Source organism: Lynx rufus, unplaced genomic scaffold (genome assembly GCF_022079265.1).
Source record: "Lynx rufus isolate CCGP_SWC_20201006 ecotype Redwood Valley unplaced genomic scaffold, mLynRuf1.p SCAF_4, whole genome shotgun sequence".
NCBI classification, from domain to species: Eukaryota; Metazoa; Chordata; class Mammalia; order Carnivora; family Felidae; genus Lynx; species Lynx rufus.
This window is the reverse complement of record NW_025814856.1, coordinates 61,712,335-61,729,564: the sequence shown is the minus strand read 5'-3', so window position 1 is coordinate 61,729,564 and position 17,230 is coordinate 61,712,335. Positions and strand designations below refer to the sequence as shown.

At 52.8% G+C, this 17,230-nt stretch overlaps 1 protein-coding gene across 3 annotated transcripts in view; it reads right to left on the bottom strand.

The window, feature by feature from the left end:
- OGDH (oxoglutarate dehydrogenase) overlaps positions 1-17,230 on the bottom strand; it is a 66,465-nt gene that overhangs the window by 18,988 nt on the left and 30,247 nt on the right. For all 3 annotated transcript variants that reach the window (XM_047094653.1, XM_047094651.1, XM_047094652.1), the window contains exons 5-8: positions 5,494-5,609; positions 778-932; positions 519-665; positions 242-332 (exon numbers count right to left, since the gene is read on the bottom strand). In XM_047094653.1, the coding sequence (XP_046950609.1) occupies positions 242-332; positions 519-665; positions 778-932; positions 5,494-5,609 (509 nt within the window). The remainder of the gene's footprint in view (positions 1-241; positions 333-518; positions 666-777; positions 933-5,493; positions 5,610-17,230) is intronic.

Here is a 17,230-nt window from a genome sequence, read left to right as displayed (position 1 = left end):
GTCCCCTGCCAAGGGGCACATCCTGGACCCCCAGCAGGAGGCCTGGGGGTTGTTGCTGGGCCTCTGACCTGTGGCCGTCCCTCTTTTCTCAGAGAGGACGGCCCCGGGCACATCCTCTGTGAATGGGGTGGAGTGGGGTGGAGCCCCCACCCCTGGAGGCCGTCCTGAGAAACACACGGAGCGGGGATCCCATGTGGGCTGAGCTGCGCCAGACGTTTCTGGGAGAAAGTGGGGGCCTCACCTCATCGGCAGCCTCCAGCTTTGAATCGAACTGGCAGAAGATCTGCTCCAGCTCCTTCCTGATGACATTGGCAAGCACGTTCAGCCGCCCCCTGGGACACAGAGACCGGTGAGCAGGGATCAGCTGCTCTGGGCACCTCAGGCCACGGTGTGGCAGGAGGCAGGAAGGCGGAAAACAGGCCGCTGCCCATGGGGAACGCTCCACTAGCCCCTTCGGCTGCGGCCCCACATGGTCGGGGATGGGGGAGGCTCATGGGGACGGTCACCGGGGCGGGCACCTGTGGGGCATCCCCATGATCACGTAGTCCACTCCATTCTCACTGGACTTGTCGATGATGGTCTTGAGTGCAGGAATCAGCACCTCGCACCCCTCCAGACCAAAGCGCTTCTCGGACGACCACTTTCGCTGCAGGAAATCCTCAAACCTGGACAGGGACCGAGTCACCCCGAAGAGCCAGGTCACCTGGGCCAGTGCGGCTCGCAGGGCCTGCAGCCCCGCCTCCTGCAGCGACCCCCTGCCCTGAGCGCAGCCCCCACCTGGTAGACCGCACGAGCCTGGCCAGCAAGGTCCGCTTCTCCTCGTTGGTGAACTGCATGATCCCCGGTGTCTCAAACTTCTGCCGGATCCACTGGCACTGCTCCAGGTCATTGATGAACATGAACTCCACCCCGATGTGCTGACAGTACGCCATCTGCTTCACACACACAGATCCCATCAAGGCTGCTTGCCCAGGGCCGTTGGCCGCCCACCCAGCCAGGAGGCCAGAACAGATGCAGCAGAGCCGGCTGTGACCCAGGGCAGAGACCAGGGTGGCGCCAGGCCTGGGTCCACGGCCCCCTCTCGCTGCCAGTGTGGCCGCGAGGTGCTTCCTTGGGGTCACGCTGTGCCCACTAAGCAGGGAGGGGCAGCGAGAACCATGGGGCCACAGTGCTTCCCTTTGTGGCAGGAGGACGGAGGCACCTGCCAGGGGACCGGATGACTCTGGGAAGATAGCCTCCCTGAGCCCAAGGTCAGACTGTGCCTGGTGCCAAAAGAAAGAAGGGACCACACTGTTGGTAGGTGATGGAGCTCAATGGCCACCTAAGATTTGCAGGTGCTTAGGTTTTAAATTCAACTTTTAACGACTGCCTCCTCCTGGGAAGGCCGGGTCCTACAGCAGCGTGCTTGCACACATTGCAAAGCAAAGGGCCCTGAACAGAGCGAATGCATCCCATCCACGGTGCAGACGTTGCCAATGGGAGGGAGGCCGTGTGTCCTGTGGGAAGCATGGGCTCCCTGGACAGGAAATGGTGGGGGGGACACAGGAAGGCCAGGAGGGCCCAGCCTCAGGATGGGGGGCCTGGGCCCGGGCCCGTCTGTATCCTCCACCAGTTCAGGGTGAGAGCAAACCCCAAATCAACACATGAGCTAAAGAAGAAAGCACCTGGTGTGGCAACAGGGCGATTTTATGAACCCCAAAACGTCTCCAACAGCCACACCGTCCAAGCACTCAGTACCAGGTTCTGTCTGTGCCCCATCGGTTTTTACAACAGATACGGAGCCTACTGGCACAGGGCAGGGTGGGGACATGCCCCAGGCCCTTTGATCCTGTCATCTGGAAGAGTGGGCATCTCTGCACACTGCTCCATGATTGTGAAACAAAGGAAGGTTTGCCCTGAACTCAAAATAACAGCCAAGCACTACACACGCCATCATGCTAGCCAGGAGGAGGACGACCTTGTCTGGGGATGAAGAGGAAGCGAGCTGGGGAGGGCCTTGGTGCTTCGGATCGGTTCATCAGCCAGGTCAATGAGGGTGTCTCAGTGATAAAAGAGGGTGCAAGAAGTCCGGGGCTGGGGCTGCTGGGCCGCCCTCCCTGACTGCACGGTTAGCACTAGCTTCACGGTGCCCAGGCTGACCCACAGAACATGTAACACAGCCCAGAGTGCCTCTGAACATGAACCCTCCTCCCTCAGCTTCAAAAAGGTCTTCCTGGGGTCTCAATACAATCTTCAAGGCCCAGAGAGAGGGGGAGTGAGATGGAGGGGAGGTCAGGAGTTAAGAAGGGGGGAAAGGGGAGAACAGGAAGGGAAAGGGGAAGGAAGGAGGGAAAGGGGAAGAGGAAGAGATGGAGAGGAAAGCAGAAGAAGGGGGGAAAGGGGACAGGGAGAGGGAAGAGGGAGGGGAAGGAGGAGGGGAGGGAGAGAGGGGGGACAGGAGGGGGAAGGGGGAAAGATGGAGGGGAAAGCAGAAGAAGGGGGGAAGGGGAGAGGGAGAGGAAGAGGGAGGGGAAGAGGGAGAGGAAGGAGAGGGAGGGAGAAGGGGAAAGGAGGGGGAGGGAGGGGGAAGAGGGAGAGATGGAGGGGAAAGCAGAGGAGGGAAGGGGAAGGGAGAAGGGGAGGGGCAGGGAGAGGAAGAGGGAGGGAGAGGAAGGAAGAAGAGGCTAGAGGGAACAGGAGGGGGACAAAGAGAGAAGAGGAAGGGGGACAGAGGGTGAGGGCAGGGGAGAGAAGGACGAGGGGGAAGAAGGGGGCAGGGAGAGAGGAGAAGGGATGGAGAAGGAAGAAGGGGGCAGGGGAGGGGAGGGGGAAGGAGGAGGCAGGGAAGCTCTGGGCACAGGTGGGAAGAGGGCAATGACAGGTGCCCCTGACACCTGCTCACACCTGTGGGGCATAATTTCCCTGAGGGAACACTTAGAAGATTAAAGGAAAGATCAGGCAGAAACTAGAAATGAGTGAGGTCAGTGTGGGTTGAGCTACTAACTGGGACACGTGGTTACTGGGACCTGGATGCAATTTTGTTTTTCCCGTTCCTGGCTCCATCTCCAGGAGAAACAGCAGTGAGTTTCAGGGGTGGTTCTCAGCCTCTCTCCCTAGGAACAGGTGCCAAGCGGCCCTGGCTGCAAGCAGATCGTATCGCCCTGGGGCCCCGGGCCTGGCCTGTGGTTCTGGCAGCGCACGTGCGCCAGCAACCTAGTGTGGACAGGCGTGCATGAACGTCCGCACCACCGGCAGGCAGGCAGGTCTGCCCAAATGCCTGGCCACCATGAGCACGGCACTGGGGTGGGGATGTGAGCACCCTGGGGTTGGGACACGCTATGGTCAAGGTCCCACACCTTAAGAGTGGGCTCCTGGGCTGAAAGAGAGCCGTGGGGCTCTGCTCCCTCCCAACGCCGGGGTCAGGGCCACCGGGGACTCCAGCCTGAAGGAGGTCAAGCACAGGGCTCTGAACATCTCCACTGTGCTCTGGCAGGGGAGGAGGGCTGAGCTCCCCACTGGAGACCATGTCTGTGAAGGGAAGGAGGGGCAGATGCACAGCATGAGCTCCTGTGCCAACTGGTCCAGTCCCTGCCTTCCGGAGAAACTGTCAGCTCTGAGATGGCTGAGGTGCCTGCAGGCAGGGGTGCGGCGTGCACAGGCTCACCTGGAGGAGGACAGGTCTACAAGGGGTGCTGTTTCTGGGGTCTAGACCAGGAGAGTGCCTGGGTCAGGAATGTCCCAGAGAAACACAACATGAGCACACATGGAATTAAAATTTTTCTAATAGCGCTGAATGAGTCCTCAGACCATGTAGTGAAGTATCAACACGTCAGGTCTTTAATACTAAAAGGTTACTCAGATCCTCTGTACACTTCCAGTGCTCAACCGCCACAGGTGGCTGCTGGCCGCGTGTGCACAGAGTGGGTCTATACACTGCAGTCAAGGTGCACACGGAGGAAGAGGAGGGACCAAAAGTCCATTGCCTTGGCCAATCCTGCCCAACCCTCCCTGATGTCCACCTTCCCTCACACTTCCCCATGCTCACCTGTCCCCCATGCCCACCCCTCCCTGATGCCTGCCTCGCCCCAATGTCCACCCCTCCCTGCCATGCTCACCCCTCCCCCATGCCCACCCTCTCTGAGGTCTACCCTTCCCCCCCTCCCCACCCTTCCCTGTGCTCACCTGTCCCCCATGCCCACCCTTCCCTGATTCCTGCCCCGCCCCAATGTCCACCCCTCCCTGCCATGCCCATCCCTCCCCCATGCCCACCCTCCCTGAGGTCTACCTTCCCCCCCCTCCCCCCCTTCCCTGTGCTCACCTGTCCCCCATGCCCACCCCTCCCTGATGCCTGCCCTGCCCCAATGTCCACCCCTCCCTGCCATGCTCACCCCTCCCCCATGCCCACCCTCCCTGATGTCTACCCTCCCCCCATTCCCTCCCACACTCACCTGTCCCCCATGCCCACCCCTCCCTGATGCCCACCCCTCCCCATGTCCACACCCTCATGCTGGCACCAGGTCACCAAGTTTCTACATTTTACCCCACAGCCTAGAAGTGACGAAGACCAAACTGAGGTGCTGATGCCATAGGCCACTTGTCACAAGTTAGACAATGTCACCAATAGACACTCAGACCTTTCTAGGCCACCGTAGCCACATGTGGTACCACTGAAAGGAGCATTTTGATCAGACCCCACCAGCAGGAGTTGGGTCCCCATCGTCACACCTGAGTCACAGGGCTGGGGCTCTGGCTCAGTGGATGGAGGTGTCAGTGGTGGTTCTAGGGCCCAGCCTGGAGACCCGCTGCCCGGTGTCCTTCAGCTGGGGATTCCAGGAACGCCAGGTGCCACCCGTGATTCAGAGCGTGCATGCCAGGCAGCACCCCAGAAGGCTGCACAAACCCACGGGGAGCCCACTGCAGGGTAGTTTTTTTCTCAGTCTGTCTGAATGGGCAGTGTCTGCATATGGAGCCTCCCCCCACCCTGTGTAGACCGTGGGGCTGGACACCAGCAGCCAACAGCAGAGCCCTGTGTAGTCCCAGTGTGTGTGTGTGTGTGTGTGTGTGTGTGTGTGTGCAGCGCCCAGCAGGCTGTGAGGCCCAGCCCCAGAAAGGAGAAGGAAAAGAAGAAAACCACAGAAGGACCCTGTCTGGGGTGGGGACCTGCCGGGTGGCCTGGGGCTCGTTCCCAACGGGGCCCAGAAGGTGGAACTCGTACTCTGGGGGACCTCACACTCCCGAAGCAAGCCACTGAGCTTGGGACGCACAGAAATGCTTTTTCTCTTCTATGGTTGATTGTAAAAATAAAAGGCATGAATCTTTATCTACAAAACAGCAAAAATGCTCCCCATTACCTTACATTAAAAAACAAACAAACAGAAAACAAGACAAACAACTGCCTCATCTGGAGGCCCTCCCCCACCCCCTGCCTGCCCCCACCCTATCTGGAAGCCCCTGTCTGTTCAGGTTTGCAGCAGGTGCACTGGATTTCTGTGGACACACCCTGTGCCCCCTCACCTCCAGCCGCCGGATGATCTCCCGCAGAGGAAGCGCCGACTCCTGTCCCCCGATGAACGTGGTCGTGGGCAGGTGGAAGACCTTGTCCAAGTCAGACTCATCCAGCCCGTAGAATCCTGCATGGTGAGGAGAGAGGGGCACAGCCACACGGGGGCCATAGTTTATGGAAAGGGGAAGGGACTCCCCAGGGGAGAGAAAAGAGAAGAGCAAAGTCATAAAAACCTCTGATATATATGAAAATAAGTAATGTCTTATAGCTAGGAACACAAACTTTAGCAACAAACAGCTGTAAACATTACTGGTGTGGTAGTTAAACAGGAAAAACGTCCATATTATGTGTGTACTAGTCCAGTGAACCAGTTTTTCATAATTTAGGAAGCACTGTACTTCAAGGTCCCAAGGACATAAATTTTGACTTAGAAAGGCACTGGGTAAGTTAATCAGAAAGCAAAAGAGAAGCAGTTAAGGGAGGAATTCAGGTAGACACTGAAGAACTGGTGTAGAATAGGGCTAGGACCTTGTGTGTGGAGGTGGCGGCGGGGCTGGGGGGGCTGGGGGACCGGGGGACTGGGGCGTGAGGGCATGGGCCGCGGCCGCCCTGGATGAAGGTGTCCCTCCCTTCTAGGAACCGCACATCTGCACCCATCCTGCAAGTGGAAGTGCACAGGTGCCCCCAGTACCACACCAGCAAGGACCTGCTGACTAACCACTAGTATTTTCTACGTTGCCAACCACACAAGGCGCCTCTGTATCTGAAAGTGTATTTCAAACTGACAAAAACGTGAAGGGAGGGCTCTTTCTCAGGCATGACGTGCTTGTTTCGTGTCAAGGTAAGTGTCACGGGAGGAGACCTGGCAGACTGTCGGGTGACACAGCAGGCAGGGTCACTTCACACCAGCATCCCAGATGCCAGGACGGACAGGGAAGCTCTACACCAGTGCGCCGCGGTCTCTGTCACCTGGCTGTGCAAGGTCAGACTGTGTCCTGGTTTCTGCCTACCCGAGTGGCAACAAGACGCGATGGCCCAGTGTAGGACTCAGGCAGTTGCCGGCAAATACAGTTGTGTGTCTGAACTGCTGGGAGGTTTGTAAAATTGTATATTTCCAGGCCCCATCCCCAGAGCTGACTCACTGGCGGCACATGGGCCAGGAGTCCCCCGGTGTTCCCATTCAAGCTGCCATGGGAACCACAGCCTTTATGTCTTTAGCAATTCTGCACACGTTTTGTAAGTCTTCAAAGGATATTCTGTTTTTCAAACACTTTTTGCTGACTTTTTCACGTGGGGGTAGCAATGGCAGCAGTGGTGTGGGTGACCCCATGCGTCCGTGTCCTGCCGCTATTCTACCAAGAATGAGGACAGGCCATCGCATAGGTCCAGGGAGGCTCTGGGCGTTCACAGTCCAGCGCGCGGCAGTCACGGGGGGCAGCCAAAGTCATTTGGGTGCAGGGAGAGGGGCATTCTCCCTAGCTGATGAAAACACCAGGCGTGGCTACTCTCGGGAACATTCTGACCCGGAGACCCTCAGCCTGCCATGACCTTTCAGCATAAAGTGCCCCTGGCCTCAGCACGGCTCTTTGCCTCCATCACCTTATCTGAACACTCTGGGGCTGTCCCAGTGAGCCTCTGCACGGCCAGCCCTGCTTCACGTGAGAAACGGAACCTCAGACACCTGTTTCCAGGAAGGTGGAGCAGACATCTTCGTATCTCTTCCCCACTAACCGCAACTAGAACCCAGACATCCTACATAAAATGTAAGACAATGTCAAAGGGTGGAGAAGAAGGCTGACCAGCCAGTGAGGTCCCCGGATTTGCTTCTGGGCTCCCATACCCCAGATGTGGGGCTAAGAACCAGAGATCTGTGAACTCCTGCAAATGCAGACAAAAAAAAGCCCCAATCAGAGCCACTCTAAAGGGTCGGGAGAGGGGCAGCCGAGCAGGACAGAGAGCTTTGATAATGACGGCTCTATTCTACCCAAGCACACAGACCACACCCTTGCCAGGCTGCCATGCATGCCAATCTCTGGCCCCGTCCCAAGGCTTCAGGCCCAGGATGGAGCTCAGGTTTCACTCCCTCCGGGAGGTTGTGCACAAGCCCACTTCCCCATCCTAGTGTCAGCGGGGTCTGTGGGGACCGGGATGCGCACCCCAAGCTGGCAGTGAGGAGGCGGCCCCTCCCTGCCGCAGCAGTGTGCAGACGGGCCCTGCTGTCACAGAGCTCCGAGTGAGACTCCAAGTCTGGTAACACCCGCACATCCTGGTCTCAATAAAAGAATCTGTCACAACAAGAACACTGCAGACTGAATGAAGAAAGACAAGCAACAGACACCAGCAGCCGGTGGCACGGACGCTGGGGATTACCTGGCGGGGGCTCCCTAGGAGTCGTCCTCAGACGACTTTGGTGAGCAATGAGAATGTGACAGAGACAGTGGGGAACCAAGTCTCTGCAAAGACTGGGGACGCCAAGAAGGACCAGATGGGAAATTCTGAAACTGCAAAATGCAATAGCCCTGAGTTAAAGCTGGCAGATAGGCTCAGGGGCAGAATTAGGGTCACAGGACTGGGGACCCTGAAAACAGAATAGTAGAAATGAAGTAATGTGAAAGAGAGAGAGAAAGCAGACTGGGGAATGAACGAAGAAAGCCTCGGAGACACGTGACATAAAACAAGAGACTGTGTTGTGCCCATGAATCCCAGAAGGGGAGGAGGGAGAGGGAAGCTGAAAAAAGGGACTTGGAAAATAATGGCTGAAATGCCCCAAACATGGCCACAGACTTCAACCCACAGATTCAAGACGTGGTACGAACTCACACAAGAAACCCAAGTACGACCACGCCAAAACACGGCATAAACTTCTCAAAATTAAAGATGAAGAAAGAGTCTCGAAAGTAGCAGTTGTCCAGGACACCTCACCTGAGGGAAAAACCACTTGCATGACTGAGGGTTTTGCATCAGGAACAAGGGGGCAGAGTGGGGTCCGCACACTTTTCCAGAGCATGAGGAAAGAGTTGTCTCCCTAGAACCCCATGTGCCGGGTTTAACACGCTTTAGGAACGAAGGGGAAATGGAGATATCCTCAGTCACAGGGAATGAAGAGAGTCTGTCACCTAAGGAATGGCTATTGGAGGTGCTCTACAAAGAAAGGAGGTGATGTCAAAAGGGCTCTTAAACACTAGGAGGAAGTCAGGACATGGAAGGCAAAACACAGGCAAACAAACCAGATTTCCTTCTCCTCCTGGGTCTTCTAAGTTTGGTTTGATGTGATGCCAAACCTCTGACCTGCCTGATGTGGTTCTAAATGTAGGCAGAGTAAGTATTCAAGACAATTTTACTTTAAATGGGGAAGCTAAAGGGACGTACAGGGAGGTGCACTTTCTACACTTCACTTGAACTTGTAACACGGCGACACCAGTAGGTTATGGTAAGTTCTATATATATAATATCATACCTAGACAACCACAAAAAAGGCAGAAAAAAACTACTAAAAACATGTAAATATGACCAAAAATACTATATATAAATAAAAGTGAAATTTTAAAATGTAGGCTTGGGGTACCTGGCTGGCTCAGTTAGAAGAACATATGACTCTTGATCTCGGAGTTGTGAGTTTGAGCTCTATATTGGGTGTAGAGATTACTAAAAAACGTAAGTAAACGTTAATAAATAAATAAATAAAATATAGGCTTAAAAATCCATATGAAGTCAGGAAAAAGAGCCAAGAAATGAAAAAGAAGACAAACAGAAAAGAATAGGAAGTTAGACTTAAGCTCTAGCATAACAATAATTACATTAAATATAAATGACCTAAATACACCAATTAGAAGACAGAGATTGGCAGAGTGGATTAAAAATCAAACAAACAAAAAAACAGGACCCAACTATATGCTTGTCTAAGAAATCCACTTTGACTATAATCTTACAGGCAGATTAAAAGTAAAAGGATGAAAAAAGATATATCATGTAAACCCAAGCAACAGCAGAAGTGGCTCTATTATTACCAGCTAAATTAGACATCACAACAAAGAAAGTTAATAGACACAGAGGGAGCATGACATAACTATAGGTCAATCCACCTAGAAGATACAGCAATCCTAATTGCACATGCACTCAACAGTAGAGCTACAAAATATATGCACCAAAAACTGAGGACCAAAAGGAGAAACAGAAACTCACAACTATAGTTGGAGACTTCAACTCTTCTCTCTCAGTAATTCATTGAAAAAGTAAATAGACAAGGATGTAGAAGGACTCAACAACTATCGACCAACAGGATCTAATGGGCACTGACAGGACATTTCACCTATCAGTAGCAGAACACACGTTCTTTCTAAGTGCCCATGGAACTCAAGACAGACAACACCCTGGGCCATAAAAAATCCTCAACAAGTTTAGCGGAATTGAACAGAGTGCACCCTCTAACCACAAATGAGTCAAATTAGAAATCAGTAACAAAAAGACAAAAGGAATGTCTCCAAATTATTGAAAATGAAACAACATGACCCTAAATAATCCACAGAGCACAGAAGAAGTATTAAAGGGTATCAATACAACGACCTGAATGAAAAAGAAATACAACATATCAAAATGTGTGGGACAGCTAAATTTACAGTAGTAAACACACACATTAAAAAGAGAAAAAGTCTTAAGTCAGTAATATAAGCTCTAACCACAAGAACCTAGAAAAGGAGGGGGGAAACCCCACACAGAAAGCAGAAGGAAATAAAGATAAAAGCAGAAATCAATTGAAATCAACTGAAATTGAAAATAGCAAACAACAGAGAAGAATCAGTGCAACAAAGAGCTGGTTCTTTGAAAAGATCAATAGCACTGACAAACCTTTAATAAGACTAACAAAGAAAAAGACAGAAATTACCAATATCAGGAATAAAAGCGGCTATCAATACAGACCCTGCAGAAATAAAAAAGATACTTAGGGAATACTACGAACAACTCTATACATGTACAACGTATACTTGACAACTCATATGAAATGAACCAGTTCTAGAACAATACAAACTGCATTACTCACCTGATATGAAACAGATAATTTGCAATATCTCTACCACTATTAAGGATATTGAATTCATAAATAAAAAGTTTCTGAAAAAGAAATCTCCAAACCCGATGTTTTTTTTTTTGAGAATTCTAGAAAATGTTTAAGCACTTTTAAAAAATGTTTATTTATTTTTGAGAGAGAGGGGAGAGAGAATCCCAATCAGGTTCCGTGCTGTCAGTGCAGAGCCTGATATGGGGCTCGATTCCACGAACTGGGAGATCATGCATGACCTGAGCTGAAATCAAGAGTCAGATGCTTAACCCACTGGGCCACCCAGGTGCCCCTCTACCGAATGTTTAAAAAAGAACGAACACCAATATATGTAATCTCTTCCAAAACAGAAAACAGAAAAGAAAAGAAAAAAAAAAAACACCTCATTTTATGAGGCTAGAATTACCCTGACACAAAGAGCAGACAAAGACAGCTGAAAAAGAAAATTACAGACGAATCTCCCTCATTAATATAAATACAAGAAATGCACAGTTGCAGGAATATGTATAAAAAATTATAACCAAGACAAGTTTGTTCTAGCAATGCATGCTGGGTTCAATATTTGAAAATCAATCAATGTAATCTACCATACTCTCAGGTTAAAGAAGAAAAATCATACGATTATATCAACAGATACAGAAAATTTTCACTCTTCCTCATAAATAACAATAAGCAAAAATAGGAATAGAAAGGAACTTCCTCAACTTGATAAAGAGCATCTACAAAAAAATCTGTGGCTAATATTATATTTGGTGATGAAAGACTGAAGGCTTTCCCCCTAAGACCAGAAACAAGGCAAATATGTACATTCTCAGCACTCTTACTCAACACAGTGCTCTAAGTTCTAGCTAGGGCAATTAGGCACGAAAAGGAAATAAAAGACACACGGATTGGGAAGGAAGAAATAATTGTTCCTATTGTCAGGTGACATGATTATCTACACAGAAAATCCTAAATACTCTACAAAAAAAAAAAAAAAAAAAAAAAGGCCTAGAATAAGTGAGCTCAGAAAGGCCACAGGATACAACATAAATGCAAAAATCAATTCCATTTCTAGATATTGGTAATGATATGTAGACACTAACATTAACAAGAAAAAAAGTCTTGGGTATAAATCTAACACAACACATACAGAACTGGTAAGCTGAAAACTACAAAAAGCTGACGAAAGAAATCAAAAAAGATCTACATAAACAGAGAGGCATACAACGTTCATGGACTGGGAGGCAATGGAGTAAAGACAGAAAATCTCTTTAACCAAGCTGTAGGTTTAGCACCATCGTTACCAAAATGTCAGCAAGTCGCTCTGTAAACGCAGACAAGCCTTTTTTCAGATTTAAATGTAAAATGCAAACCTAGAAAAACCACTAGAAAAATACACAGGAGACAATCTTCAGGTTCGTAGGCTTGGCAACGAAAGCACAATCCATCAAAGGGAAAACTGACAAACAGACCTCATCAGAATTTAAAATTTTGCCTCTCAAAAGACTCTATGAGCCAAAGAATGGGAACCACGTGAAGGTCCCTTAATGAGTAAGGAGTGGACACAACGGTGGGAGCCCACGGCAAGGGGTGCCGCTCAGCAAGGAGGGACAAGCTGGAGTGACAGAGCAGCCTGGATCAAACCCAGAAAAATCACGTTGACTGAAAAATACCAAATCCAAAATGCGACGTATTATGACTGCATTTGCATAACACCCTGAAATGATGAATCACAGAAATGGAGACCAGGGTGGTGGCTGCCAGGGGTTCCACGGGGTGGGATGGAGGGGAAGCAGGTGGGGCTGAGAAGGGCAGCAGGAAGGACCCGAGGTGACGTGTGGCCACACCGGCACGGGGGACCCCTGTGAACTCTTAGAGCTGCTGTGAATCTACAGCGATCTCACAAGTGCAATCAGGATGAGAGTCACAGCTATGAGACGATGGAGGAAAAAGAGACCCTCTGAGCGCCAGCTGGCGTGGGTAAGACTGGCCACTGGTGGGGGGTGGGGGGGATGACGACAGGCAGATGGCCCCCAGCACCTCACTCTGGATTCCTCAAAGGCGCTTTGCCCAGAAGCACAGGTCACTGAGGATTCCTTACTCGATGAAGTACGTGTTTACAGTACTTCAGGTGTCCTTCACACACGGGAAGATCAAAGAGAGATCTTGTCCAAAACGCCCGGGAAGCAGAATCTGAAAGAATCCAGAGCCCCGTGGAAGGCACAGCACGGAAGGTGGTGGGAAGGAGGAGCCGACATGCACAACACCGTGTGGCGTCAGGCCCCGCCGGCCCCGGCAGGAGCCACAGGCCACCTGCACCGGACAAGCCCAGCGAAGCAGCGGCCACACACTCTAGGAGGTGAAAATGGACAGGGACAGAAACGACACAGAAGTGGCTTCCCCTGCTGGGTGACAGCCGAATGACGGGACAATCAACAGTCAACTTTCCCCAAATGGCATGCTGGGAAAAGTTGCACATCCTGCTGAAATGAAGTCCTCGGCTCAAGAAAGGGGAGAGGCTCGTTGTTTTCCTACCTCCTACGGTTAGCATTCGGAGTCGTTCCTTGAAAACTGCAAGGTCTGAGAGGCAGAGTGAGGTGGCATGGGTGAGCGCAGGAGGAAAAAGACAGCAAGAGTTAGTTGAGGACCCAGACACCCCAACCCTGCACCGTCACCACGGTCACGGGGAGCACAGACACCGTCACACAGACAGACACCAAAAGGGAACAGGGTGGGGCTTGGGGGCTGAGAGCTGCTGGGGTAAGTGTGGAAACCGCTCAGGAAGAGCAGGAGTGAGGGGATCCTGAGGGAGGGATGCGGGCCAGCCACCGCAGTAGCGGCAAGACATTCTCCCGACCCGTCCCGTCCTGTCTGGAAGAAGCGGCTGACACAGGCCTCTCCTGGGACGTCAGACCCACCCAACCCAGCTGGCTTTGGGAACAGAAAAGGAGAAGGCCTAATGTCTAGCATACCGTCCTCAGAATCGGGAGCACCAGGCAACAGACCAGACTTACACCTCCAGACTCTGATGGGTCCTAGAGGACACATGCAGGTCCTCGGTCCCCCCCTTGGCTAGACGGCAGAGCTGGGGGGGAGCCCGGCTGCAGAGAACCACCCAGGGGGCCTACACATGGCTCCTGCTGCAAGCTTTTCAGTGCCTGTACCATTCCTGGCACTTTCCGGGCCACTGGCGAAAACCCACACGTTTGTCTGGACACCCAGCAGGGGGCATGAGCCCGGGGAGGTTCGTGGCAGCGGGGCACCCAGGCCTGACTGATGGTCACTGCAGCTGGTCCCTGCCCTGGGAGTGCAGAAGAAGGCCAGTGGATGCCGTCTTGGGGGCTGAGAGTGAAAACTCTGAGGCAGGGCAGGCAGGGACCCCTGCTCTGGGTGGTAAGCCCCCCTCCCCACCCACAGGGACAGTAGCACCCAGCAAAGACCGCAGAGCCGGTGGCTCTTAAGACAACAGATCGTCGAGTTCTGCACAGAAGTGCGGATACTCGGCTTGAGGCAAGAATAAAGAATCTTCATTTTTCTCCTTCTATCCTCAGAATTAAGACACAGGGCCACACCAGGTGACCACCCCCACCCAACAGGGAAATGTAGGGGGCCACATCTGTTAACAATCTACAGGCAACACACGAAATGTCCTGAAATGTTTACATTTGTTCACTCTGTACTGGTTATGTGGACGTGTTCAGTTTCATCTGTACTTCTTTGTCTTTTTAAAATAAAACGTGAACAAAGACACCAGCTGAAGGCGAGTGGAGCGGCAGCGGCATTCTGGTTGTCATTTACAGAAAGTGCATGGGGGCCCTAGCTATCCACACGCGACACCACGCTGGACGTGGAGAGGCTGGGATTCGGCCACGGTGCCCTGCGGCGTCCAGCAGGACACCTCTGCAGGGCACGGCCCCTGTGGCCCTGGCTTGACTCCAGCCTGATTCCCAGCTCTTCACTCGGGTGTCTGGTGGCTCCGCACGCCACACATGGCAGTCCCTAAACGTTAAGTGAATTGTTCTCTGTTGCTCTGAAATTAGGAAAGTTGACTAAAAAATCAACTCTATTTTAGTTATTCTCCCCGGCCATCAAGGGAGCACAACTGGCCCTGGGGGATGTGGAGTGGTGGAGCAGGTGGGGAGGACCAAGAGGACCAGGAGGATGGGCAGAGAGGCCCCATTGCTGGAGCAGGTGGGGAGGACCAGGAGGACGGGCAGGGAAGCCCCATTGCTAGAGCAGGTGGGGAGGACCAGGAGGAACAGGAGTATGGGCAGGGAGGCCCCATCGCTGGAGCAGGTGGGGAGGACCAGGAGGATGGATAGAGAGGCCCCATTACTGGAGCAGGTGGGGAGGACCAGGAGGACCAGGAAGATGGGCAGGGTGGCCCTGTCCCCCACTAATGCACTCAAGCATCAATGCTGCCGTGATCTTGCACTTCTGACTTGGCTTTGTAACTGCAGACACACCTCGCGTTGTTGGACTTCACAGACAGGATCGGTCTAACAAATTTTAGAAGTTGACACATTTGTGGCAACCTTGCACCGGCAAGTCTATGGGCCCTGTTTGTCCAACCGTATTTGTGCACTCCGTCTCTGTGTCACATGGTGATTCTCACCGTTTCAAACTTTCCACTGTGACTGTGGTCTGGATGTGAGGAAGGCCGGACGGCACTTTTCAGCATAAAGTATTCCGAACTAAGGTGTGCATGTGGCCTTTACCCACAGTGCTCCACTGCACACTCACAGTGTGAATGCTTCTGTGCAAATGCGCAGGGAGCCAAAGCGCTCACGGGGCAGGCTTCAGCGTCACACCAGTTTTCCTGTGCAGGTCTGGAGCTGAGCTCGAGGGGTCTCCAGCCACGCCCCCCCCGCCCCACCCCAGCCCAGCACTGAACTCAAATGTGAACAATGGTGGCAAACAGGAGCAGCACCGTGAGGTTCTTCCCTGCTCTTTATAGATTTTGTCTCGGGCCCCCTTTAATTGTGTTTAAATCTCACACCACGGTAAACCACCTCTCCGAGGGTGCCCCAGACCATGCGAGGGTGACTCGGCTCCTTCCCCACCCAAAGGAAGGAAGCGAGGGCTGCGGGCACAGAACACCAGCCCCAAGGCAGAACCGCACACAGGCCAGGCAACGTGGCTGCGTCCACAGTCTGTAGCGAAGATGGCAATGCCCAGACTCCACAGGACTCTCTGTCTAGACCTTTCCATCCGTCACACCCTGATCCATCTTTCCCACCAAGCAGAAGAGGCCTCACTAGGAAACCCAATCCTGTATGCAACCCCCACAGCCTCCCCTGGGGTTCAAGGTGGAGCGTGTGCCGGGGCCTCTCAGGTCAGCGCTCCCGACTCTCCTCCACAGACGTGGGGTTGACAGTACAACCTGACACAGATGAAGATGCATTACTGGGGCCCACCTGGGACACCTGGCTCCCCACAAAAGGTGGGAAAAGGTGCCCCGTTCCCAGTAATCACCTACCCAACTGTGGCCTCATTCAGAAACTGTACCAACATTAGTGTAAATTTAAAATCGTAGTTAAAATAATCATGTCCTCAACGTTCCTGCCACACTGGCGGTGTTCTGTGTGCGCTACATCCGACATAACCCTGGAGCCCTGGCTGTCCAGGAGCACTGCTGGCCACAGAGCCTGCTGGGACGGGTATGAGCCTGGCTACTGGTATCTGTTTATTCAGGTGCTGGAAGGCACGAGATGGTAGGGTACAGACCCTAGGCCAGCATTTCCCCTTCTCAATACTGGTCAAGGGGCAAGAGCTTCGTGGAAACTATTTCACATGATCCACTTTCTTTAAAATAAAAAACAACTCTGAGTGGACACGAGCCATGCTGGCACTGCACACGAGTTCAGCACGGGACACCGCGTGCTGTCTGCCTCCGGAGCCCACGCCTGCCCAGCGCTGTGCCCCCTCCCACGTGATTCTTCAGCAGAACGTGCTCTAAACCTGTGTGGAGCGAGCTTCTCCCCAGCCTCGGTTTCCCCATAAGAGAATGGACAAATTGTGCTCACCTCCACAAGGAGAGGTCAGCCTGGAGGAGGTGCGAGAGGGTCCCAGGCCCAGGGAAGCTGCCGCGTGACTGGGTGGTGCATCCCCGAGACCTCCACATGGAATGTGCAGGCCACCCTACTCCGGCCGTGGCTCTGGGCTCCCTCACCACTACTGACTCCGGTGTGACCCCAGGCTGCCTGCCCCCTCAGTTGCTCTCATTGTGACCACGAGGTCTGACAGCTACTTACGTCAGAAGACTGCTAAGCACCGCACTAGCTCACACTCCCACGGAGCTCAGGAAGCTCCAGGCAGCATTCTAACGAGTTTATCTAATTCTGCAACAGCCTCACGGATGAGGAGACGGAGGTGCACAGCCGCTCCCACCAAGGGGGCTGGTGCTGAGGCCAGGCCCGTGGCCCAGAGGAGACCATGGGCACGTTAGCGCCCGTGCCTGGGTCCATGAGCAGCGGTCAGGCTGGACCGGCTGTTTTCCTGAAGACCTGCACGTGCCAAACTGACATTCCTGCAGATTTATTTCCAGTGTTTGCACCTGCAGACCCGCTATTTCCAGTGTTTGCACGTAAAGCAAGAACTCAGCACAACTATTCCATGCTGACGCTCAACTTCACACAAGCACAAATGCCCAGGGACACTATTCTAAGATGGAATGTTAAGGGGAGGCCACAGCAGCCCAGAAAGAACTG